This window comes from Oncorhynchus tshawytscha, linkage group LG08, assembly GCF_018296145.1.
Source record: "Oncorhynchus tshawytscha isolate Ot180627B linkage group LG08, Otsh_v2.0, whole genome shotgun sequence".
Classification (NCBI taxonomy): Eukaryota; Metazoa; Chordata; class Actinopteri; order Salmoniformes; family Salmonidae; genus Oncorhynchus; species Oncorhynchus tshawytscha.
Genome location: NC_056436.1, coordinates 39,606,916 through 39,634,375, shown reverse-complemented (window position 1 = coordinate 39,634,375; position 27,460 = coordinate 39,606,916). Strand labels below are relative to the sequence as shown.

General features: G+C 43.6%; 1 protein-coding gene across 1 annotated transcript in view; it reads left to right on the top strand.

The window, feature by feature from the left end:
* The window catches only part of rnf144aa (ring finger protein 144aa), a 49,370-nt gene extending 26,249 nt beyond the window's left edge, over positions 1–23,121 (top strand). Inside the window, exons 3-9 of the mRNA XM_024429804.2 lie at positions 4,546–4,696; positions 10,246–10,350; positions 13,936–13,996; positions 16,043–16,262; positions 19,245–19,392; positions 20,022–20,111; positions 22,101–23,121. Of these exons, the coding sequence (XP_024285572.1) occupies positions 4,562–4,696; positions 10,246–10,350; positions 13,936–13,996; positions 16,043–16,262; positions 19,245–19,392; positions 20,022–20,111; positions 22,101–22,232 (891 nt within the window). The 5' untranslated portion in view covers positions 4,546–4,561 and the 3' untranslated portion in view covers positions 22,233–23,121. The remainder of the gene's footprint in view (positions 1–4,545; positions 4,697–10,245; positions 10,351–13,935; positions 13,997–16,042; positions 16,263–19,244; positions 19,393–20,021; positions 20,112–22,100) is intronic.
* Positions 23,122–27,460: the final 4,339 nt, after the last annotated feature.

The window sequence follows — 27,460 nt, the reverse complement described above, 5'->3', positions numbered from 1 at the left end:
TATTTGACATGGGTCCTCAGATCCTCAAAGTTCTTCAACTCCACCATCGAGAGCATCCTGACTGGTTGCATCATCTCCTGGTATGGCAACTGCTCGGCCGAAAGGTGCTACAGAGGGTAGGTTGTACGGTCCAGTACATCACTGGGGCCAAGCTTCCTGGACCATCCATGACCTCTATGCCAAGCAGTGTCAGAGGAAGGCCCTAAATATGGTCAAAGACTTCAGCCACCCTAGTCATAGACTGTTCTCTCTGCTACCACACGGCAAGCGGTACCAGAGTGTCAAGTCTAGGTCCAAAAGGTTCCTTAACAGCTTCTACCACCAAGCCATAAGCCTGCTGAACTGAACAGGTAATCAAATGGCTACCCAGACTATATAGATTTTTTTTTTTATGCTACTGCTACTCGAATTTTAACATCTATGCATTGTTGCTTTACCTCTACCTACATGTACATTAGACTAACCTGTACCCCTGCACATTGACTCAGTACCTGTACTCCCTGTATATAGCCTCATTGTTATTTTATTGTGTTACTTATTTGTGATTTAAAAAATATATATATTTTTTTACTTTATTTAGTAAATATTTTCCTAACTCTTATTTTTCGTAACTGCATTGTTGGTAAGTAAGCATTTCAGGTAGGGTCTACACCTGTTGTATTCAGTGCATGTGACAAATAATTTGATTCCATCTCTAAGAAATTTCTACATGTGTTTTTTTTCTATTTTAGTTTTTTTTTGTTTTGTCCTTCAAATGTTGAATTGACCAGGGGCAGGTCATCAGTTGTTTAACAGCGCTTTGGTCTCTGAGAAAGTACCCCTATCCACCATCAAAGCCCCTGCATTTTGCACAAACGCACGACGACGGCTTGTGGCTTGGCCATTTCACAAAAGGGAACCTGCGTTTGGAGTGTGGAGCACAGAGTGCATCCGCTCTGGGAGGCTGCAGTCATAAGCATTCTCTCACATTAGCCTAGGTAGAGTATAAATAGACCTTACGCAACCCAGTTTGATATGACATTATGTAATTACAGAGAAAGCTGCTAGGTTCACATGAGAGCCGTTCTTGACCAGTCTCCGTCTGCATCGCGGCCGAGTTGGCGAGTAGGCGTTTTAATATTGATATTAACGAGCGATGGCAGCGCCGTATCGCATCGATTCTAAGCTCGGCTATTCCGTGGTCTCAATGGTAGAGGGCAGTGACAGACGGGTTGAGAACGAAAGGGAGGTTCGACGAGGCCTATATGATGAAGTGTCATGTGTTTCTACATATCATAACTCGGGTCATGGACTATCCATTTTGAAGATGACCCATTTTACACTGACGGAAGGTGAATTGTGTAGAGACCGTAGGGATACTATAGCTCATTATAAACTGTACAGGATACGTCCACTTATAGATGGCCTACTTGGCTCGCTCATCTCAGAAAGGCCCACTGCTCCACTTTCCATACAGCCCTACTCTCTACTGTACACATTCACTATCTAGGCTGCTCACGTAATATGTTATGGAAGAGTTCAACGCTGACAGAGACAGAGATACACATTCTGTGCAGTAATAGTAACAGAATGATAGAACTTCCCTCAAACCCCCCCTGGGACACTACAAAATGTAGACACACGCACAAAATCACACTCTGTTGTCAGAATTCTGACCCTCCCCCCCCTTATATATTAGTGTTATTTTTTTGCAGGCGCTAACCTCTGTTGCCAGGGGGCAGATGTGGTTGGAAGCTTAGACTGCTACACCAGACTCTTCACTCCCACTCCGTTTAGTTCATCTATATGATAAGACTGGTAACTTCCTCGTCTAGCAGTGGTTCACCATGTTCACTTACGGCACCCTGCGTATTGATTTGGTGCCGACATGTGACCTGCCAGACATGCGTTTCATAAAGCAGGGAGCCGAGATCATGCATTTTGGTGTGTGTGTGTGTGTGTGTGTTTTCTTTTCTCACTGAGCGATAATGGACCTCCTTATAAATAATGCAGTGGTGGGAGTGCTCCCTTTCGCATTGCACCACCTTTTTGTCAAGACAATTCTGCTCTTTTCCCACTCGTCTGGCTCGCCTTAGGAAACGCTCCTTTGTCCTTCTTGACTCTCATTGTGAACCTTAGCCTAAGCAATACAGAGACGGTGGTGGAAACAAAGGAGGAGGAAGCTTTATGGTACTGTATTATGGCCCGTCCATCTACCTGGTATTACCGTAACAGACCCACACAACCTCTTCAGTGAGGCTTTTGCTGTAAAGACTGCCGTATAATGCACGTAGCATTTCGGCAATGATATGGCTATCTATAGTGCTAATGGGATTCCGCTCCCACTTGCTGCCGTCTCAGCTGGCCCTGGCAGGTATTCACTGAGCAGCCAGTGGGTCTTCTCTTGACACCGCCGGTCTGATTCCGTGTAGAGTACTGGCTTTTAGAGCTCCTGGCTAGCCTCGCTGCCCGTCCTGATGAAAGCAGGCCCAGTGTACTACACTAATGGATAGAGGGGAGGCTCTCCTCAAGCTCTCTTTCCCTCTCACACACTCGCACTCTCTCACACACTCACACTCTCTCTCACACACACACACACAACCTGGTTGCCTCCACTGAGCTGAAGGGAAGACCAGAGTCCACAAATCAAGGGGAATCACTTTTTAATTAGGAAGTGCCCATTTCAGTTGCTTGCTATATCATGAGTAATGATAATTTATCACATAATGATTCCCACAACTCTTCATCTTGTCTGTGTTGTCTCCATGTTTTTGCCTAGTAGACACAGGGTGGTTTTGGTGACTTCCCATGCAGCGTGTTGACCTTGTTGGCACACACCTACAATACCAGCACACTGTTCCTGTGGGCAACTCACACCACTGGCCAGTGTGTTGTCAGTCAGCCCCTAGCACAGGTCAGGACAAGTTATCTCCCCGCAGCACATGTAGACAGCGTTGGGCTGGCTTTACTCATTCCTATCCCCCACAGCAGCCCCTCCCCCTTTCCCTCCTCCTCCACCTCCTTCCCCTTTTAGGTTTCTGAGAGGGACACTATTCTGTTAGCGTTCACTTGCCTAAGCAGTAACTACTATTTATTTGGTCGGCCCCTCCTAATCTCCCTCGTCTCTCTCCCCCCCAGTTGCCTAGCAGCAATGGGAGAGTTTGACAGTGTTGACGTTGCCTGCATGGGGGCACTTCCTGTAAACACTCAGAGACATTAAGCCACTCTGTGCTCGCTCTCTCTCTCTCTTTCTGTGTCTCTCTATCTCGCCGCCTCCGCTCTCATCCACGGTGGAAGAAAGGCAGTGGGAGTCAGAGTTGAGGTGGCCCAAAATAAACCCCTTTCTCCAAATAGACATGACTGGAAAGGGAAAGTGTTATTTTAATATGAATGCTTTTATCGTATGGTGGAACAAGACGCTTGCTGCAGGACTGTTTGTTTTGAGATGTATTTATAAAGGGCTCTGTAAAATTCTGCTTTTTTTTTTTTTTTTACTGATTCCGTTTAGTTTTTTCACAAAATTCAAATTTCTCCGTTTCGTTTTCCCAGGTTTCTGTTTTCTGAAAATCACAATTGTTCATAGAAAATCGATTAAATTGGATGTTCTAAGTCTACAACCAAGCTTAAACCACTTCAGGAGAACACTTTTGAGGTCTAGGAGAACTGAGAAATGTAGAGTTTTGGGTGTAGTTACCCTTTAATTCCCTAGCAAGGGGCTGTTGTTTTGATGTTTTGTATGTGATGGTAGACTTTTCAAAACAAAATACCCATTGGATTGAGGCAAATAATCATGGTATTATTCTGCCAGGTAGACATAGGCTACTTCATAGTTAACAGTCAATTGAGAAGGTTTTTTGGGAAAGCCTTTCCATCTACCAGAAGAATTTTCATTAGCATCATCGCTAACGGCTACACAAAGTGGTAGATGTGCGCTCTTACATACACAGCCCGGGGGGATTCTCGTTGCCTCTTCAGAAAGTTGCAGGAAATTTGAATCACTGTTCATATTTTATGATAAGCTTGGGCAAATGTAATACATTTTTGCGGAAACACATTTCAGTTGAATGCGTTCCGTTGTACAACTGACTAGGTATCCCCGTTTCCCTACATTTTCAATGCATTTAGTTGATTCCCTACTAAGTTCAATGCTATTGTTGAATTCCGTTTTAATGTCTGGATTCCGTGATTCTGTCCGTATTCTCCGCATCACACATTTTAAAGGGCCCTAAATGGATTCTCTGTCTGTGAGCAACCAGAACAGAATGGAAATGATAGTTACTGACCAGGGACATTTAGGCAAAGAGCTGGTGTCACTCTGCATTGGCCTGTGTCTCTAATGTGTCCTCACTTGGACACAACTCAGTAAGCCTTTTTGGCCAATGCATATTATCAGAGCAAAATATGTGCATGCCTTGGATTAGGGACAGATCATGTATACATGCTCATATTGAGCTAGCTTCATTCACACCTCGTGAATATCATGTCTGTGTCCTTTTTGTAGTCTGTGAAACAACAAACATTAGCCAACCTACATCTTTAACTCCCCTCATTCTCTCTCTCTGTCAGCTCTGTGCCAGGCAAGATGACCACAGCCAGGTATCGGCCCACCTGGGACCTGGCACTGGACCCGCTGGTCTCCTGCAAACTCTGCCTTGGAGAGTTCCCGCTGGAGCAGATGACCACCATTACTCAGTGCCAGTGTGTCTTCTGTACACTAGTGAGTGCCCTTTCATCGTCTTTTACCCATCTTGTCAAAATGTCCTCTGTATGCATTAGGGCTGGCTCAGTAATCGTGTAACTGCCGATTTATGGATGAAGACCTTCATCAAAATTAAATAATCGGCATAACCGTTTTTATGGATTACAAAATGTAATAAAGTTTTTAATCAAATTCATATTCAAGTCAACAAACGGAGTAAATAAAGTGAGCCTGGTTTACATCTATCAACTCAAATAAGGATGCAGAGTAGCAAAACTAGTCAGTTAACTAGTCACAAAGCAAAAACAGGTTTTTAGAAAATTTTGCAAATGTATTAAAAATAAAAACTGATCACATTTACACAAGTATTCAGACCCTCTACTCAGTACTTTGTTGAAGCACCTTTGGCAGCAATTACAGCCTCAAATCTTCTTTGGTAAGATGCTACTTGATGCTTGGCGCACCTATATTTGGGGAGTTTATTTGCCGCTGAAAAACATCCCCACAGCATGATACTGCCACCACCATGCTTCACCATAGGGCTGGTGCCAGGTTTCCACCAAATGTGACGCTTGGCATTCAGGCCAAAGAGTTCAATCTTGGTTTCATCAGACCAGAGAATCTTGTTTTCCATGGTTTGAGAGTCCTCTACATGCCTTTTGGCAAACTCCAAGCTGGCTGTCATTTGTCTTTTACTGAGGAGTGGCTTCTGTCTGGCCACTCTACTAAGGCCTGATTTGGTGGAGTGCTGCAGAGATGGTTGTCCTTCTGGAAGGTTCTCATCTCCACAGAGGAATTCAGAGTGACCATTGGGTTCTTGGTCACCTCCCTGACCAAGGCCTTTCTCCCCCGATTGCTCAGTTTGGCCGGGCAGCCAGCTTTAGGACAAGTTTTGGCGTTTCTAAACTTTTTCCATTTAAGAATGATTATTCTTGGGAACAATCATTGTTCTTGGGAACCTTCAGTGCTGCATACATTTTTTGGTACCCTTCTGCAGATCTGTGCCTTGACACAATCCTGTCTCAGAGCTCAACGGACAATTCCATCAACCTCATGGCTTGGTTTTTTCTCTGACATGCACTGTCAACTGTGGGACCTTACATAGACAGGTGTGTCTTTCCAAGTCATGTCCAATCAATTGAGTTTACCATAGGTGGACTCCAATCAATGGAAACAGGATGCATCTGAGCTCAATTTCAAGTCTCATAGCAAAGGGTCTGAATACTAGGTATTTCTAAAAACCTGTTTTTGCTTTTTTCATTATGGGGTATTGTGTGTAGATTGAAGGAAAAAAAATCATAATTTTATATATTTTAGAATAAGTCTGTAACGTAAAAAGAAATGTGGAAAAAATCAAGGGGTCTGAATACTTTCCCAATGCACTGTGTGGGTGGGTGGGTGGGCTGAAGCTTGGCCGCAAGACATTAACTCAAAGCACACATCAAAATCCACAAAGAAATGGTTAATTGACCACAAAATCAGTCTCTGGACTTGAACCCCATTGAAAACCTGTTTTTAAAATAAAAAATGTTGAAGAGGGTACTCCATTAACACAGATGAAGGATATCAAGGATCTGGAAAGATTCTGTATAGCAAATTAGTAAGAATGTCTCACCCCATGTTCAAGAATGGCCTTTTCCCCTTTATTCAGATTACAACCTGTCACTTTCAGTTATTTGAAAAGGAAATAATCTCCCAAATATCGCTATTTTTAAAACAAGCCATAGACAGTTTGTTGAGATTTCAATTTAATCCACGAGAAAGGACCGAACAAATAATACAATAAATATTGTGGTTAAACTCAAATGTACTAATTGAAAGAAAAACAAAAAAAGAAAGAAAAAAAAAACAGGTTTAATCTTCATAATTTATATCATAAATATGACTGGTGGAGTTATGTCCCACATGCAGCTCAGGTTGAATATTTGGGGGAATATTCAGAGGTGTAAACTTTCTATGGAAATATATGCAAATTAATATTAAGTTAGTAAATATTATGTTTTTGCATTAGATATGTTTACCATATCATATGGAGACATAAACCTTTTACCTTATCTTAAGTAGACATAATTGCAAATGATTAAAATCTTCCAATATATATTTTTTTAACGATTTAGTTACAAATTGAACTTTAATTCAATTAGTTGACCCTTCTCATGAGATGATTTCACTGAAAAACAAAAGAAAGCGTATATTGAATGATCCCCAAAGATCCGTCGCATCTCCCCAAAAAGTTTTCAACATACATCTGTAAAATGATACTCAAGAAATTAAAGCTTTGGTTGTCTTCCTCTCAGGCTTCCATGTCTTCTCCCTGGACCTCCTCAATGTCCACCTCTTGGACATCAGACTATGAGGCCTCATCTTCACTGTCACTTTCCAACCTAGTTGAGGATGGCTCGTTGTCAGGCTCAAAAAGCCAAAAATTTGCCCGGATGGCCACCAATTTTTAAACCTTGTTGTCAACCTGTTGCGTGCTTTGGTGTGTGTGTTCCCAAACAAGGACCAGTTGCGCTCTGAGGTGGCTGACGTTGGTGGGATTTGGAGAATGATGGAGGCAACAGGGGAAAGAGCCTCAGATCCACAAAGTCCCTTCCACCAGGTGGCTGATGAGATATTTTGGCACGACTGCCATATTACATCTCCATCCCAAAGCCCTTGCTTGGAAGTGTACTTCGCCAGACTGCCAAGAACCTTGCCCTCATCCAGGCCAAGGTGGCGAGACACGGTAGTGATGACACCATAGACCTTGTTGATCTCTGCACCAGACAGGATGCTCTTGCCTGCATACTTGGGGTCCAACATGTACATTGTGGCTTATATGGGCTTCAGGCAGAAGTCTTCACGCTTTTTGATGTATTTCAGAACTGCGGTGTACTCTGCTTGGAGCAACAGTGAAGTGGGCAGGGCAGTATGGATTTCTTCTCTTACATCTGCAAGCAGAGTCTGAACATCAGACAGGATAGCATTGTCTCCATGCAATGGCTACTGCTATAGGTTTCAGGAGTTTAAGGCTGCTTACCACTCTCTCCCATAATACATCATCCAGGAGGACCCTCTTGATGGGGCTGTCCATATCGGCAGACTGTGATATGGTCATTTCTTCGAGAGACTCCTTCCCCTCCAGGAGACTGTCAAACATGATGACAACACCACCCCAACAGGTGTTGCTGGGCAGCTTCAATGTGGTGCTCTTATTCTTCTCACTTTGCTTGGTGGGGTAGATTGCTGCTATAACTTGATGACCCTTCACATACCTAACCATTTCCTTGGCTCTCTTGTAGAGTGTAGCCATTGTTTTCATTGCCATACTGTCCCTGAGGAGCAGATTCAATGCATGAACAGCACAGCCAATGGGTGTGATGTGAGGGTAGGACTCTTCCACTTGAGACCAAGCAGCCTTCATGTTCGCAGCATTGTCTGTCACCAGTACAAATACCTTCTGTGGTCCAAGGTCATTGATGACTGCCTTCAGCTCATCTGCAATGTAGAGACTGGTGTGTCTGTTGTCCCTTGTGACTGTGCTCTTGTAGAATACTGGTTGAGGGATGGAAATTATGTAGTTAATTATTCCTTGCCCACCCATCAAAGATGACTGCAATAGTCTACTTTCTCTATGATTTTCTTGACCTTCACTTGAACTCTGCATCCAGCAAATGAGAAGATAAAGCATGTCTGGCTGGAGGGGTGTATGCTGGGCGAAGAACATTCAGAAATCTCTTCCAATACACATTGCCTGTGAGCATCAGAGGTGAACCAGTTGCATACACAGCTCGAGTAAGACATTCATCAGAATTTCTCTGACTGCGTTCCTCCATTGAGTCAAAATAACTTCTGATTCCAGGAGGACCTTGAGCTGTTGCTGTCGATAAGGTCTCTGATTCATCCTTTTTACCTTGAATAGAAGTGGAGGGACTTTTGTCAGAGGTTGCGAGTTGTGACCGCTGAGGCAACTTTATGCACTTGGCCAGATGATTCTGCAGCTTTGTTCCATTCTTCACATGATTTGGCACAGTATTTGCAAATGTACAAAGCTTTTCCTTCTACATTAGCTGCAGTGAAATGTCTCCACACATCAGATGGTGCCCGTGGCATTTTCATGTTAGGAAAAAAAACATGTATGGAAACAGGTCCAATTAACACTCCTCAGTTAGCAGGCTCAAGCAAGCTAAAACCCACATGGTAGCAAAAAATAATTAGCAGACATTGTTAACAAGTTAGAAATGATTTAAACACACTTTGCTGTAGGCTACTATTTACTAGTTAACAAAAATCATGTGTGTCATATAAAATATATTCAAGGCTCAGAGTCTTTATCCTCACAGGGTGAGGCTGCTGGAGTATTAGAAACAGGCAATCCAATAATTTTGATAATACTTTTTAAACAATCTCTTTCTCTGAGAAATTGTATTAATATAAAATAATGTGCATACAATACAATGCATCTCAGTATTAGTATTATTTATTTTATGCAGTCTTTTTTTGCTCATCTTTATCAAGGGATCCAATCATTCCGGACCCCACTGTACCTCACATACTTAGTTAATACTTTGATCTAGGACCTATTGGGAGTGAGCAACTCCTACACACGTAAGTGCATGGTCCGCCTACCAGGGTAAATCTGAAATCTCACTGCAACTTTAAATCCCTTCTCGACTTCCTGATCTTGCTATTTTGTTTGCATTGCATGGACAGAAATATAACTTGTATCTTCCAGTGTTTACATGTCATTAAACTACACTGAACTACCATTTCTCCTGCAGTCAATCTGGACTGATGTCCGGTTGCATGAATTCAGAGAGGCAAATGGACATTTGACCTGACAAGCAAGCTGGTACCACAGCCATGACTCTGCCAGCATGGGAAATGTCTAAACATGATTGAAAACTCAGCCCCTCTTATCCCTCCGCCTTAATATGAATCATGCTATTTTTCTCACCACTCAGTGTTTGGAGGGTGGGAGAAATACAAAACATGAAAAACCATTTGTTTTCCCGAACCATAAAAATAATGAGGCATAAAAAGTCAATAACTCAGTGATAAATATCAGGTGTGCTGTACTTGTTTTACGACAATGGCCTATTTGAAACAGTGATGCATCGCTCCATTAACACATTCTGATTATACCGTTCCTGTTCACTGGAGCTCAATCATAGCTATGAAAAGAGCAATGGCTTTTTAGTTTGGGAGTAAACTAATGTTCACTGCAGTTGCTTATAGGGAATGGACAGGATTTGTACCACAATGCAAGCGTACATCTTGTAGCTGAGAGGAGCCTTAGTTTAGAAGTCCCTCTATCGTTATCTCATTCATTTAAAAAAAATACTTTCATTAGGATGTTATGTGGTTAGCATGCTTCTCTTCAGCTAAGCAGACACTGTACATAAATAAATGGATAGCAGAATGAATAGTCAATGCCAAAAGCAGAGAACATCTACTACGGGTTTCAGAGAGGGAGAGGCACAGTGGAGTTTGTCATCGCACCACACAATATGCCTACACATTTTCTGATTGACTGCGTGGCCATAGAATGAGGTCAATGTTATGCTCCCCCCTTTTTCTTTCAGTGCCTGAAGCAGTATGTGGAACTCCTGATCAAAGAGGGCCTTGAAACTGCAATTAGCTGTCCAGACTCTGCCTGTCCAAAACGAGGACACTTGTTGGAAAATGAGGTATTATTTCCAACTATTTCTATTTTACTGTTAATCCTTTGATTTGAGGGGAAGATATAATTATGATATTGATACATTGAACGAGAAACACACTTATTTCCAGTGAACAGTTGCTTAATTGTAGTAAAACCTTTCTTACATCAGAACACGCACATACACATCTTCATAATTCATTTGAGTGAATTCATGATCACAATACACAAAGTTGTGGCAAGTTGGAGGATAATTGCATATGATTTTACTGGACTTGATGCTTGCATTTTACAGCAACAAAACAGAATCCATGCAGAATTGACAGACGTTTCTTTCATAAAATGTGTTCGTATCAAGACGACAACAGGGAGGTTACACAGACACAACACAACAGTCATGATAGAGGATGGGGAAACTAGCCTGAGGGCCAGTCTGGTTTGTGCTATCACATCAACTTCTTGTCAATCATTGTCATGCCATTGATCGGCTTGACATTGAGCAATGGAGCTGGCAAGAACAAACAGATCCGGGACCTGGCTCTGACTATTTCATAGTGAGGCACAATGCATTGCATGTATACCATCAGATCATCAAGGAAAACCATGTGACCAAAGCCCCTCAACTTCACCATTCTTTGGTAAAGCCTTAAGGGAACACTAGTCGCCGCAGAAGAGGATTTTCTGTGTGTCGTTGTGGCGGATGAAGAACAAAAAGGTGCGGTCAGCTTTGAAGGTGTGTACTTTAGGTTTCCAAAAAGAAAACAATAAGTCATATTATTCAAACAAGCTAGTGGTGATGGCAGCCGGCCTTTCTGCACTGCTCGTTCATGTCTACAAAGGCCTTTTTCACCACTCCAGCCAACTGCAGGTCGTCATCGGGCGACGTGCCTGAGAAGTCGCTAGACCAGTCTAAGGTGTCAACTATGCCCGTCTTAGACAAAATGTCATTCAGGTTGTAGGTCTCATCCAACTTACATTGTGGATGTTACGCTCGTGCCTCCATGTACTGGATCCTCACTGGCCCCGTCGCAAAGTTCTCTCATGTGAGCTGCTTCTCCAGCCCAGTGGTGAAGTCCAGCTTCTCCAGCCCTCGTCAGGGAGCATAATGAGCATGCTCACCTTAGTTCCTTCATAGGGCATCTCCAGAATCTGAAAGTGGACATTGATTGTCATTTTCATATTTTCCACATGGCAGTTTCTAAAACTTGCTCACTTTGAACCTGATCTTCTCTGTCAATGGACTCCTCAAATGCCTCTCTCCACTTGCCCTTGAAGTAGATTGCAGTCACCAACTCTAGTTTTGTTAAATAGTTGAAAGTCCCCTCCTGTCAGGTAATTCATTTTACACTCTATTTCTCCACCCAGCTTTATACGTATCCCCCCCTTTGCAGCCTCTGCACTGGGCCTCCAACTCGGCGCCGTAGTACTTCTTGCTTTCACTGAGGAAAGCCTCAGCAGACTGATAAGACTGCTCTCCTTAGATGGTTGGCCAGGCTCAGTGCGTATGGGGCTCCCCCTTTGTTCAGCACAGACAGATGATCCTCTTCAATCTACAGACAATACCCCATAATGACAAAGCAAAAACTGTTATTTTAGAAAAAGTCCAATTTTAATATCACATTTGCATATGTACTCAGACCCTTTACTACTACGTTGTTGAAGCACCTTTGGCAGAGATTACAGCCTTGAGTCGTCTTGGGTATGACGTTACAAGCTTGGCACACCTGTGTTTGGGGAATTTCTCCCAGTCTTCTCTGCAGATCATCTCAAGCTCTGTCTTGCCTTTTACTGAGGAGTGGCTTCCGTCTGGCCACTCTACCATAAAGGCCTGATTGGTGCTGCAGAGATGGTTCTTCTGGAAGGTTCTCCCATCTCAACAGAGGAACTCTGGAGCTCTGTCTGAGTGACCATTTGGGTTCTTGGTCACTTCCCTGACCAATGCCCTTCTCCCCCGATTGCTCAGTTTGGCTGGGCGGCCAGCTCTAGGAATAGTCTTGGTGGTTGCATACTTCTTCTATTTAAGAATGATGGAGGCCCCTGTATTCTTGGGGACCTGCAGCCAGCTCTACAGACAATTCCTTCGACCTTGTTTTTTTCCCTGACATGCGCTGTCAACTATGGGACATTGTATAGGCAGGTGTGTGCCTTTCCAAATCATCAATTGAATTTACCACAGGTGGACTCCAATCATGTTGTAGAAACATCTCAAGGATGATCAATGGAAACAGGATACACCGGAGCTCAAGTTTCAGTCTCATAGCAAAGAGTTTGAATACCTATGTCAATAAGGTATTTCTGTTTAAAAATTAATACATTTGCAAACATTTCTAAAAAAAAAATTTTTTTCACTGTCATTAAGAGGTATCGTGTGTTGATTGATATATTGTTTTTACATTTGATTTGTTTTAGAATACAGCTGTAACGTTATATAATGGGGGAAAAAGTCAAGGGGTCTGAATACTCTCAGAATGTACTTTAAGTAAAAAGAATACATATTTAAGTATTTTCTTTTCCTCCATATTTACAGTTAGTACGGTAGTTATTTACACATGCGGGGGAAGTGGAAAGTTCCAATTTAAAGGGATAGTTACAGAAATAGTTAGTCTCCTTACCTTTAAACTTGTATGGACCAAGATTAATTTAGATTAATTCACTCTTCAGATTTATTTACTAAGCCGCTGCTATCAACTGCTAATCTTAGCATTGATGACCAAAACCAATGAATTTCAAGTGGCCGTCGTGGATTTGAAAGACATAAAAAAATATATCAGGGATTAGTGTCTTTCCTGGCCCAATATACTTATTTACTTTTTATTGATATTTAGACCTTTTGAACATGTTCAATGACTATGAACATATAGGTAATGTATGTGCTTTATTTAGATGAAAGAAATCTCCTAACACGGCCTCAAAGACCTCCACATCCATTCCAGAGGCCTCTGAGGCTGCAGAAGGACCGTGTTTTTAATTGGGGTCCCTTGCCGAGCAGACATTAGCCCTCTGTGAATACCGCTCTCCGTCTTTTCCAAAACCACCTGCACAAACCAGTCTGGCTTAGCTCCGTCTCAGCTCTGGCCCACCTTCGAGACGTGTCGGCGTGTTTTATACAGAGTGGATGGGCCCCGCTCGTCTGTGTCCTTCCCCGATTTTGAGGTCAATCCGAGGTCACTGCGCCTCACCTCTCACTCTCTGTTTCGGAGGCCGGCGGCATGGCCGTATGTTTCCAATCAATCAAAGTCACTGGCCTTTTACTGGGACCCGGCTTGTCACACCAGTCAGAGACGAGGCGTCTCTCATCCAGCCGCTGTGACAGATAAGTCTTTGACTCATAATTGACTGTTCTCACACTCACCCCCCCCGAATGTTATTTTCATTATTGCATTATGACTACATTTAACCTTTTAGTATATGTAGCCAGTATGCAAATATACCTCTCACGGAACATGTGAATAAAACCGGTGGGCTAGTCCTAATTATGCTGAAATTGAGTGGGGTTTTGTAATTGATCATCTTCAGACTGTAGTGTGGCTGAAAGCATCATGTCCTGTATTCGTTTGGTAAGCTATCACAAGGGCATTTATGTTCCTAACTCTCCCTCTTCTTTCTCCTGCAGATTGAGTGCATAGTGGCTACAGCGATTATGCAGAGATACAAGAAGCTGCAGTTTGAGAGGGGTAAGTGGGAGAGTAACCGCACTGACTGCATCACTGCTCATAGACGTGTGGGGCGTGTAGGTAATTGAGCTCCCACCTGGCTCCCTTGTCTCCCCACACCATTTAGTATTTATTAGGGATCCCCATTAGCTGCTGCCAAGGCAGAAACTACTCTTCCTGGAGTCCAATATCAATTTGACCTGGAGGACAATGACAGCCCTCTACCTTTTCTTATTGTGTTCTGATTTAGCCTACATTCTGTATCAAAGTTTAACACGGCCAACATCAAACATGCATGAGGGGAAAGCCTTTTCAGGTACATTTAAAGTGATGTTAATTGGATAGGTAGTGCTATATCATGACCTACACTGTGTCTGGCTGGGGAATGTATATCTATACAGTATGTCTGTCTAAATGTCCTAATTCAAAGCCTTTAATATTTAGTCCCTGTATTCGGTTATGAATTCATCATCTGTGGTTGTCTGTCGGTATATTTAATAAGGTCGTAAAAGTCTCACTGAGGAGTGTTAGGGGGTGCCTTTCTGCTGTGAATGGCGTATGGCTGGGCGGTATACCTAAATGCACTGTAGACCGGTATTGATGCACGAACCGGTTTGTGTTTTTACTTTACCTTGTATAACGATATTTCAATGTTTGGTTTGTTAAATGTGTTAACGCCCGGGTCTTCGATGGTGAAATAATGTCCGTTTTTGTTGTTTCCCCCGTTTGCTACTTGAGCCGTCTCTTTCCTTCCACACACACCATTCCCCGCCCCCTGTCATTCAAGGAGAGCAGTTTTTGCGCTACCACGAGTCACATGGTCAATGCTGCAGATCTGGCTAGTCAGCTAGCTAAATATACTTAGTCAGAGCAATGATACCAGTGCTGTTGTAGGCCTACATCAGCATGTTTGCACAATGGTATATTCTAAATAAGAGAGGAATAGGCAAAGCATGGACATTTTAGCTACATCAAAGCAACAGTAAGATACCATTTATTTTATGTAGCATTCATTATGGTCCACTGGGAAACACTGACCAACACTTCGGTTCCTTCCCTGTCCCAATAGCCTTGTTTTTTTTTCACTATTCAAAGTGCCTATTATATTCCAACTTTTGTTTGAAGTTTCATTGAAGAGTATAAAACAATCAGAATGGACAAAGCCCCATTTAAAAAAACAACAACAACACTTAGAATGTATGTGTTGCCACCCTAGGGACGTACGCTACTCATAAAGCACATTTGTAACTTTTATTATGAACAAACCTCAAATACCATCAAAAATGTTTATATGTGCTAATCTGTGACATGGGGTTCCCACGCTAACCTCAGCCAGACTTGCACACCCACACTATATGGCATATGCCTCGAAGGTACTCCACCCACCCAAAGGCACAAACACAGACACACATTGTGAACACACAGGGATGGAGAGTCGCACAGACAGGAGGGCAGGGGGCTGCCATTTTGGTTCAAAAGCAACAGACTGAGGAACATGCGAGAGTCAACAGAACAGAGCCATGTGATGGCAAGCAGTGTGTGTTAGTCATTGGGACTGGATGGTTGGACTTGTTTTGTAGCCACAGACCAAATATTGAGCGTCTGCCAACTTTGTTTTAGTTTGGTAGAAGCACATTTAAATGCTAAAAATAGATGTTGATTTAGCTGCTGTGTTAAGGGAGCACCAACTGATCTGTGTGTGCATATGTCAAATGACACTTGTGCTTGCGGGACTATGTACTTGTGCATAGGTCAAAAACATGAAATAAAAATATGTTTTATTCATAGACACGAAACAAGACAACAATCAACAGTAAAGTAGTAAACCACGTCTGGCACATAGCACCTATGTCTCTGTGTTAACACACACACACACACACTTTCTGATTTGCAATGGCTTTTTGCACAGATTACAGATGGATATCCATCTGAAAGTGTGTGTGTGTGAACACAGAGACAATCACCTCGTGACCTCCTGTCTCCTCATGACCTGTCACCACCATTCTTTGGAAGCAGTCACTGTATACAGTACTGTTGGTGGTGACACCTGGTTTTGTGCCACCACAGAGGTGCTTCTGGACCCGTGCCGGACGTGGTGCCCATCGTCGTCGTGCCAGGCAGTGTGCCAGCTAAAGGAGATGGAGGTGGCGCAGCCCCAGCTGGTGAAGTGTGCCGTGTGCACCCTGGAGTTCTGCTCGGCCTGCAAGGCTAACTGGCACCCCGGGCAGGTCTGCCCACCCCAGGAGAACAACCTGCCCATCACCGCTTTCCTACCCGGAGAGACCAGGTATAGAACTGAACCGTCTCCTCTTCCTTCATCATATCAATCACTTCCTCTCCACCTCATCAATTCTTTGATATCAGTAGAGACCAGGTATAGATGGAGCTGGAGTTTTTCCTCTTCTTCCTCCTCTTGTCTTCACCATCTCAATCGCACTCTCCTCCCCATCACCTCCTCGGGCTAGTTGACAGAGGTTAGACTCCGTGACCGTTGAATGACATTTCGTCCCAAGAAGCATAGAATGAGAACCTATCAGTCATTGTAACTGGCTTTCCGTAATGAGCCACACTGTAAACACTGCGTTGTTGAGACCGTAAAGTCGTACGTTTGACAGGAATAATGTCCTTATCCCGGGAAACCCTGGTCCCATTATCCACACACACGTAAACTCACACGCTCGCGCGCCGACACACACACAAACGGCTCGTAGTTGTTTTCTCCTAATGTGGTTGATGATCTGCCCTCACCTGCTCTCACCCCTCTACTGAGGACACTGTGAGGACACAGCCTCTGGTCCCCGTGGGAACCTGTATTTACCACCCTGGATACCAGCCTAGCTACCGCTGTGTTGATGTCTCCATGAAGCCAGCTGCTCTCATGCATAACCATCCAGGCGCTAGTCATCTAGTGCCTTCTAGTGCATATTTAATATGACTGAGTGTATTGGCTGGAGCAGGTTGCCTGGTGATAGTGCTGGGACCCATGGGCTCCGATAAGGCTAGCCGGGGTTGACCAAGGTCACAGAGGAAGTCATAATGTGTCAATATAAGGAGTCAAGGCCGTAACTCTTAGCCAACCTGCATTTGGGCTATTCGTCTACTTAAAACTCTAGAATGTGGTGGCCCAGTGGCAAAGCTACACTACATGACCAAAAGTATGTGGACATCTGCTCGTTGAACGTCTCATTCATAAATCATGGGCTCTGCTGCTATAACAGCCTCCACTCTTCTGGGAAGACTTTCCACTAGATGTTGAAACATTGCTGCGGGGACTGGCTTCCATTTAGCCACGAGTCAAACCGAGATTTGTCTGTCGACTCCAGAGTCCAATGGCGCCGAGCTTTAACACCACTCCAGCAGACGTTTGGCATTGCGCATGGCGATCTTAGGCTAGTGTGCGGCTGCTCGGCCACGGAAACCCATTTCATGAAGCTCCAGATGAACAGTTATTGTGCTGACGTTGCTTCCAGAGGCAATTTGGAATGGTAGTGAGTGTTGCAACCGAGGACAGACTGTTTTTATGCGCCATGCGCTTTAGCACTCCGCAGTTCCGTTCTGTGTTCTGTGAATGGCCTACCACTTGGTGGCTGAGCTGTTGTTGCTCCGAGACGTTTCCACTTCACAATAACAGCAGAAGTTTGACAAACTGACTTGTTGGAAAGGAGGCATCCTGTGACGGTGCCACGTTGAAAGTCCCTGAGCTCTTCAGTATAAGGCCATTCTACTGTCAGTGTTTGTCTATGGAGATTGCATGACTTTGTGCTCAATTGTATACACCTGTCAGCAACGGGTGTGGCTGAAATAGCCGAATCCACTAATTTGAAGGGGTGTACACACATTTTTGCGTGTGTATATATAGTATATCTAAAAATAAAGCGAGAGAGAGGGTTGTGGAGTTGTCCTCAGATGTCACGAAAGGCCACAGTGGTTTAAAGGGAACGTTTGGGACTTTACAACTTAATGTTAGATGGTTCCTCACCCTGAAAAAGAAGTCTATGGGCCAGAAGAAACTGTAATCCATAGTTGTTTTCTCTAAACAGCCCCAACAAACTTCATCTAACTTGAGCCATGGATTAGTTTTTCCAGGCCCATAGACTACTTTTAGCTTGCGGAACCATCTAACATCAAGTTGTAAAATCCTGAACTTCCCCTTTAAACTCTGCTGCCTCCTCTCTCTCTCTCTACCCCCTGTCAGGACTCCAAGTATGGCTTGTATGGCTCTTACTGTGATTACTGTACATACTGCACTTATCTAAACAATGAGCTCTGGAGTACGTTCTTCTCCTCTCTCGCCTTTCAAGAGTGTGGGAAATTAGTGTCCTAATTCAAATGGACTCCACGTACACTATTAGCCCGATCTGCACCCAGCTGACATATGCAGCAATTACCGCAAAGGGCAAATGTATTACTCTGTGGACCTTTCCCATTTTGCCTGGATCTTGCTGCCTTTTGCTGATACATTTTTTTTTTTTTTTTACATTTCTCCCATGACATTCCTCTGACATAACAGCTAGCATTCAGGAGAAGGACACTCTCTCCTTAATCCTCACACTGATCCAGGTATTTTACCTTCCGATCTTTAGCCTGTATTCCATTTACATTCAGGAATGGAATCCCGTTCCTTCCAGAGTAAAAGCTAGAATCCGAAAGTCCTGATTAGTTACAAAATGACTGCCAGGGTGTCAAATGAGGTAGGACATGAAAGGTGTGCATTAATTCACTCTGGCCAGATGCGATCAATAGCCGGAGAATTGGCTCAGAAAAATGAATGTGCTTGTTCCCTATCCGCCTCTCTGACACTTGAGAGGACAGCCGACAGCATCACCTGCTCTCCTTTCTGGCCTTCAAGGCCTTCTTGCCTTCTGTGTGTCAGCAGCACTCAGGTGGGAAAAGGACACAAAAGACCTGCTTTTAAGATGAATAGAAGAAAGAAAAGCCTGAAAGGAGTGGGAGAAAGAAAGGCTGAGACGAGCACACTTTACATTCTCTCATTTCGTTTGCATTTCAGGTGTTAGGAGAAAATTCTGTTTATTTATTGCAAGCTTAGATCTGTTGTACATTAACAAAGGCTGTTCAAGATCTGTGGCATGATAAACTGTATGAGTGGGTAATCTCTCGTGGCATTCTGGATCTCTGATGTATCATGGTCTTTGTTCTTTAGCGTCATTCAGCAAAAACAATTGTTTCAACCAACATTTGTTTAAGAAACGTAACACACTGAACATTGCTCTCTCTCTCGCGCGCGCGCGCTCTCAACGCGTCTCCTCAGCTCCTTCTACAAGAGTGACGATGACGATGGTCCCATCAAGCGCTGTCCCAAGTGTAAGGTGTACATCGAGAGGGACGAGGGCTGTGCCCAGATGATGTGCAAGAACTGCAAACACGCCTTCTGCTGGTACTGCCTGGAGTCACTGGACGTGAGTAGAGAACCTTGTCGCATGCAAACACACACCCCTTTCTAGTGGTACTTTCTGGAGCCTCTGGATATGAGTAGAACCTTGTCCCAATGTTTCCCCAAAACACCTCCCCACATCTGTGCTGCTGCAACATGTTCGTATAGAATAATACACACGCATCTTTGCAAATGAGTTTTAATTTCCCCTTTCAGCATGTTGGTCCTGACTTCAATACAGCAGTCTGAAATGTGCATAGAATTCACTCTGTGTATATTTCGCATGTCTGGTGTGAGCAGTGATCCAATGTGTTATCAGGGAATAACAGCACTGCAGGAGGTGTGATAAGGCTGCAGGCGGATGGATTTCCAAATCCAAAACCCGTTTTTATGACGTTTGATACAAGACAATGGAACTGAAATGGAGGGATTTTATCTGGGCTTGTAGGAGGCTTTACTGGCAGTGGCTTAAGACAATTCTAATTGCAGACCACAGGCGATTTTGCACCACACTGGTAATTTAAAAGCAATTTTCTCCAAGCAGCTGCCCCTACCTCTCAGTACTAATGATAGATCATTCTTTTCTCCTCTTTCTCTCTGTGTGTGTGTGTGTGTGTGTGTGTGTGTGTGTGTGTGTGTGTGTGTGACACACAGGATGACTTCCTCCTGATCCACTATGACAAAGGGCCCTGTCGAAACAAACTGGGCCACTCCAGGGCGTCTGTCATCTGGCACAGAACACAGGTGAGTAAAGTTAGTGCGCCCACTTTCCTCCTTTGTCTCTCTCTGTCTCGCACACACACTGGACTTCCCCTATGTCTGCAGCATGTGGCAGGGCACATGCAACACACTTTTCCCCCTCACACAAACACTTCCATGCGCACACATGTTTAACGTGAATAATCATGGATGGTGCTCTGTGAAAACACTAGTTGGTAGGAGAGCACAGCTTGGTCGTTGTGCTCTGTGTGTTGGCCCGTTGTTGTTTGTGTCAACATGTCTCCAGCATTGCTTTCTTACAGTAGATTCTTTTTTCTGTGTATAATATGTGGACATTTGCACGTCACTTATGGGTTAGAGTAATGCTTTTACTCTGGCACAGTCTCTAAAGTAAAAAGCAGGGGCGCAACTTTCACTGCACATTCTGAAATTTAATCCCCCCCCCCACACACTTTTATCATTGGGATGTGATCCAAAACGAGGCAACGGTGTGCTTTAGGACCATGCGGACGCCTCCGAGTTGACTGGATAAAGAATGCGCCCCTGGTAAAATGTAACACTGGTTGCTCAATATTATTTGATGGTACTGTTAAGCTGTTCAGTTACAACATACATAATGCTTGCCACACATTATGAAATAAAAGTCAGCACATCCTTTTTAGAATTCTGATTCTAATATCGAATGAGAATATTGAGTAGACCTTCTGTATTTTCCTGTCCACCCAGTCGTTGTTCAGCTCTCGCTGTCATCCAGCACATATCTAGTCATAGACGAGCACATTTCCCGGGTTTAACAGAGCGTTGTGAACGCTAGCGCACACACTGACATCTGTTGCCCAGTAGGACAGGCTGAGTCATTTGAGCATGATTACAGCTTGTGGTACTGCACCTCCTTTACCCAGCCCATGCAACCTCACTGCTCCCCAAGCCCAGTCTCTCCCTTTAGCTCCTCATGAACGCGTAACACATACAGAAAGGACCCCGGGGCCCTTATTCACAAAAGAAGTGCTGATCTAGGATGAGGTCCTCCCTGTCAATGTCATCTTATTCATTATGGCAAAAACAGATCCTAGATCAGCACTCCTACTCAGACATTTTCCGAATTAAGGCCCTAATATATCCTGCCTTTTTATAAAGAAAGCTCAGCCTCTCTGTTTTCTGTTTTCGCCTCTGTATCTGATTTTCAAATCCGTTTTGAGAATTGAGCTGAGGGTGTTGCATCCGCTAGGGACGCCATAGAAGGAATGAAGGTCACCTCTCTCGACGCTTACTGTTCTCAGACCAGACATGGTCTATTGTATACGGTAGCTTTGTCAAGGGTTTGGTTGATCTGAGCGAATAGGATATCATGTTAACACCGGTATGCCGTTGCAACTAAAGGTTCATGGGGTGCTCGTCTGGGTAAATAATGTGATTACGGAGACCTCCGAAAAGAGGGAGGTGGACAGAAATACACGAGAAGGGATCGCAACAGCAATGTATATACATGCATGGAGCTATTTTATCGAAAGTTCTTTGTCATAGGGTGCCACTCTCTGCTGTCTTGTCCTTCATTGGCCCGCCCTGGGTGATCCTCAAAATGACTCTCCTACTCTGACACCGGCAGAAGTCCATTAGGTTATTCTAAGAAGGCAGGTTTGCGTGTAATTGCTACTTTCGAAGGCCGTTTTGTAGCTGAGGAGATGTTTCTGCTCGTATCTGATGCCCCCATGTGGTGAGATGGGAGACTTGCACTACAAAGATTGAAAATAACTTGCATGGTGGGTTATGACCACGTCAAACAAGAGAGCAAGTTTTGAGAAGGGAAGTGGAAATGATTTGGTGTGTATTATCTTGTTAAGGGATCTCTCATACGCTAGTCCTGTTTTTTTTTTAAAGTATTTTCTATATAGTGCCAATTGTGTTCTTCCTGATATATTTTTGCAGTGTAGCTAAACAAACTGTGTCTTATTTGCTGGTGCCTCTGCCTTGTTTGCAGTCTCTTACTTTCTCTCCTCTCTCTCTTTCTCCAAGGTGGTGGGGATCTTCGCTGGCTTCGGCCTTCTCCTGCTGGTGGCCTCTCCCTTTCTCCTCCTGGCCACGCCCTTTGTCCTCTGCTGTAAGTGCAAGTGCAGCAAAGGGGACGACGACCCCCTGCCCACCTAAACCCCGCCTCGCTAAGCAGGCGGCCATATTTATTTTTCGTCCCTTTCTTCCGTTTTCTCCCTCCACGCTTCTGGCGGTGCTTCATTTAACGGGTCTGGGGCCGAGCTGCACCGTCTCGGCCCAGCCGCGTCACGATCCATCTTGCTCGCAGTGTCATGGTGGGAGAGGAGGAGTTGTGTTGACCCTGTGCTCCCTGGCCTGGTGGAAGATGGGTTCACAGAGGTCAGACTTTGTGGACGACAACGACGCGCCTCTCTGTGGGCTTGGGGGCCATGTGTCCGTTTACTGTAGCAGGGCCACGCTGAGGCCTTGAGGTGAGCTACAGGCAGTGGTGTAGTACAGAACCGAAGAGGATGTTTTATCAAGAGAAGAGGGATAAAGACGTGATGTCTGGATCCTCTTGTTGGAGACAGTTTCATGCAGGAGCTGCTACTATCGGAGGACCTTCACCTTAACTCGTTTCAGTCGAGTTTCTTGTTTTTGTTGGTTTGTCAAACACAAAGCTTTCCCCCCACCCCTCTACTCTCGCTTTTTATCTCTCAACATACAGGAAATACCACTGGAGTTCCGTTTTTACAAACGTTTTGTGTTTACTCTGTTTGCACATTTAAGACACTCCGTTTGTCGCTTTAAGAACCGGGGCTGGAGTCGGGAGGTTTTCCGTCTCTCACTCCCCTGTACAGCACGTTCTCTTGGTGATGTCTGTGTTTCTGTCATCTTTTGCTCTGTTCCCACTATCAGCAAGAAGTTATTGTTTTTACAAAATGGATTTTAACTCCTATTTGTGTCTTTAAAGAAAATATATATATAGATATATTCTTACCCCCTTTTACTCCCCAATTTCGTAGTATCCAATTGTTAGTAGTTACTGTCTTGTCTCATCGCTACAACTCCCGTACGGACTCGGGAGAGACGAAGGTCGAGAGCCATGCGTCCTCCGAAACACAACTCAACCAAGCCGCACTGCTTCTTTAACACAGCGCGCATCCGACCCGGAAGCCAGCCGCACCAATGTGTCGGAGGAAACACCGTACACCTAGCGACCTGATCAGTGTGCACTGTGCCCGGCCCGCCACAGGAGTCGCTACGGCACGATGAGACAAGGATATCCCTACCGACCAAACACTCCCTAACCCGATGGACCTCCCAGTCGCGGCCTGCTGCGACAGAGCCTGGGCTCGAACCCACAGTCTCTGGTGACCTTAGACCACTGTGTCACCCGGGAGGTCTACGTGTCTTTTTGAGAGGGTGTCCCAAACTCCTTCTCACAGCCCAAAAAGAGGACTCCTGGTCCTGTGTTTACAAAGAGTCTCAGAGTAGGAGTGCTCATCTAGGCAAGACAAAACTGATCCTATATCAGTACTCCTCCTTCAAGACACTTTGTGAACATGGGCCCTGAACATTCGTCTCCCCATCCACACAGACGTGAGCAAACCGTCTGGAACTGGTTCTGACTTGTGTTGTCGAATGGAATACTTTAATATAGATGTCATGGGGTTCATTCTGAGTTCCTCTCAACTCAAATAAGAATCATATTTAGCCCCATAGCAACAAATGGCCTTAAATGAATAAGAAACAAAGCCAAAAAAGCCACCTCCCAGTATTCTGATGAAGGGGGGGAAAAAACTGTCTTACAAAAACACATGGCCATTGTCCAATTCCGTCCTCGTGAAAGCACACTTAAATAATGAATTTGTTCAATGCGTCAGTCATTCATTAAAACCTGTCTATTTTCAGGTGGAACATAGGAAATGAAATTGTCTCTCTGATACAAAGATGTCCCTTCATATGATCTATATTACACTGATGTTGGTCATATATCCAACCTCTGTAATGAACAATAATCCTATACAATGTTTGTTTTTTTAATGGTGTGAGTCCGTGGCAAACTTTGCATAATGTTAGTAGTATTGTTGTCAGCGTTTTTGTTGGGAGCAAGTCGAGAGCTCTCACTACATGCAGCTACTGCAACCTTTGCAGGGATATAAAATGTCAAGAACTTCACTGGACTGTTTTAGACACATCTGAAGACTGCTCTACACATGACTGTATCTATGCAAGTTTGTACATTTCCTATCTTAGTATCTTAGTCTTGCTAACAGTGTGGTCATATCAAGTGGTCCAGTATGTTATACCAGATTCCATGTGCCATTATCACGTCACACAGTAGAATTTCACAAAAGGGTGGTTGACTTACATCAGACGTACTGATAGTTTCTTTTTTTTTGTGTGATTTAAAAAAAAATATAATAATTTAATCTATCATTATTTTCCCTTAAGTTGTTCCCTCAGAACTTGTGGTGAGGGGGCATTTACTGTAGCTACACCATTTCTCACTCTGAAACGCATTTAAACTCAAGAGATCAGTCATTGGCGTTCCGCCATCAATAAGCCACTTTGGAACACATACAGGAAATCCTGGGTGCCAGTCTGTTTCTGCACTCTTGCCAAGTCCGTATGAAATTGTCATGCAAAACTGTCTTGACAATGGATTAGGGGAAAGCACAAACAAAACCGGGACTACTGTAGACTACATACAGAATACTGAGATGCTCTTCCATATTGGGCTCCACGTAGCATTCAAAGAGTGGTTATGGCAGTTACTGGAACTAGCATTAGCCATTCACCTCTAGCTCATGGTAGCCACCACACACAAAAAAAACATTAGCCTTAACTTGTAAGTACCTCGTACCTTTTAGCCTCATCCTTTTCTGCTAACCCTTGATGCATGCAAGTTGTCAAAGACTCGAGTTCCAAAAAAAAAAAAGTTGAGCTTAATTTACCCTCATGTTCTGGCAGTAGGGAATACGAAGGTCCCAACTGAACATGTGGACCACTGAGCTGACCGTGTCTTTGTGTGACAATCATGCCAAGCAAGTCTTGTGGGTGGCGATTAGAGAGTAAGTGACTAGTTTTTCAAGCATTTTAAGGTTTGTAAAAGTAAAAGTGGAGATCTTATGTCTGTATGGCCAGTGCCAGTTGCAGGCATAATCCAATCAGCGTCTCAACTTACTATTGAGAGTAAGAATAGTAGAGTACACCAAGGTGCCATTTTGGAATTTGGTTGTGCAGTTTTCCTCTTTATGTCACTCACTGACAGTCAATTAGCGATGTCAGTTAACAATTTTCAGAGTGGTAGTTAGTCTAGCCATCTATCTGAACTCGTAGTGTTCATGGCCGCATACCGACCGGGCATGCATGGCACGTGCCCAGGGGCCCTGACCTCCGGGGGGCCCCCGTTTTTGATTTCGATGGTCATTCTCACTCCGATATCATATAAACATGGCATAAGTCATTAGAAAATGTGTAGAATTGCAGTAAATTGGCTGTAAAACTGAAATGTTTTCTCTCCACCTCATGGCAAAGTATGTAGAATTGCAGGAAAATAACATGCTTTAAAGGTCCAATGCAGCCATTTTTATCTCGATATCAAATAATTTCTGTGATTTGTTTGAAATTTAAAATGGTAAAAAATAAACAAAGATGGCTTAGCTAAGAGCAATTTCTCAGGCAACACTTTTGTTAGGGAGTGGTCTGAGTGGGGAGGGGGAAACTGAAAAGTAGCTGTTATTGGCAAAAAAAGGTTTGGAACTCTCTTTCTTGTTGGTCTATTAACTCATTTAGCGCATGGTGTTGTCACCATGGAAGGCCAAAACAACATTCCATGAAAACAGGAGGAAATTTCAGTCAGTCTTTTCAAACAGCTTAAACACTAAAAGGGAATTATCATGTTCACAATTTCACAGTATTATTCTAACCTCCATAGTGTGGAAATTAGGTCTGTCAAACAATGAAAATAATGAATTGTGATTAATCGGCTTGCTAGCTAACATTAGCATAACTAGAATAACTGTTATCTCAAAGAAAAACGCCTGGGGATGTGTGTATAGTTCAACTTTCTGTACGTTTTCCTTCAATTGTTGCTCAAAGCTGCATGCAGAGAGGATTTTTTTTTTGGACTGCACTGGGAAATTCTACACCCCTTGGAAAAATGTATAGAACTGCAGGAAATTCCCCATCGTCAAGATAGGGGCCACTAAAATGTTTGTTTTTTCCAATAGGTGGATTTGGTCCCTCAACCAAATCTCGTTTAGGGCCCCAAAAGGCTAGAGCCGTCCCTGCCGATGGCAGGGAGATGTTAATGTTGGAAGTTTTTGAATACTGTACAGTATGACGGTGTACTATTGTTTTTGTTTTCAAGATGCAGTATGTTCATTAAATATTGCCGTTCTCTCTAGAAATGTGTAAAGCTGTCACAGACACTTTTTGTTGTCCTTTTATTAAAGGGGTTCGTTCGCGGATTGTAATGTTAAGAAATGTAGCCTCTATATTTTCAGGCTTCCTCATAACTCCGAGACTTGGGAGGATGGCATTGCGTAACTATAGGGAAATGTACATTCAAGAGAAGTGGAAACAAGTTCTCGTCATCCATTTGGTTTAGAGGGGGCTTTGAGCTGAGAGAATCTTGAAGGCTTGTCACAAAGTCCTTTGACTCAACTGATTTTTCCAGTATTCCAATCAAACGCCGATGACTCGTACAGTCATTGGTGTTATCATCTGGTTTCTTTCGGCATTATGCAGCAAAGGGACACAAAACATTGAATAAATCACATTCACCTCGAGGTGAGACCAAAGCCTGTTGCACAATTATATTCTATGGCTTCAAACCTATTTTGCTCTTCGTTCACACTTTTGGGCTTCTAAACTATATTTCAACCTGTTATATCAGATGATGACACTGCTCTTGTTTTTAACATTGCATGTTCTGCTCTCTACCATTTGCTATATATATATATATATATATTTAAAGAGGTCAAACTCTGCCTCTTAATTTTAGGGAGTCCGAAACAACATTGTGTACACAGAACGTTCAACGGTTTCGGTCATGACGTACCCTTTATCCTGGATTTTAAGTTTGACTGTCACACGTACCGTACTTGCCTTTGTGTTATACTTGTTCTGTTGGCGTTGACGCCGTAAAGCAAACTGTAATGACTTGTATTTGTGTTAACTGTGGAAGGATTCATATTTCCAACTTTTCAAAAGATGTAACCTTGTAAATGGGCATGTGTGGACAGCATTGGATAAACACATTATGCTTCTCCCATGTGTCTACTGTTCCACTGACACTGCGAAATGGAATAAATGTGGTTGTTTTTTTGTGACTTGCCTCTCCTCTGGACATAAACGCTGCAAGCATATTGACATTAGTTCACGCTATAGGTCGA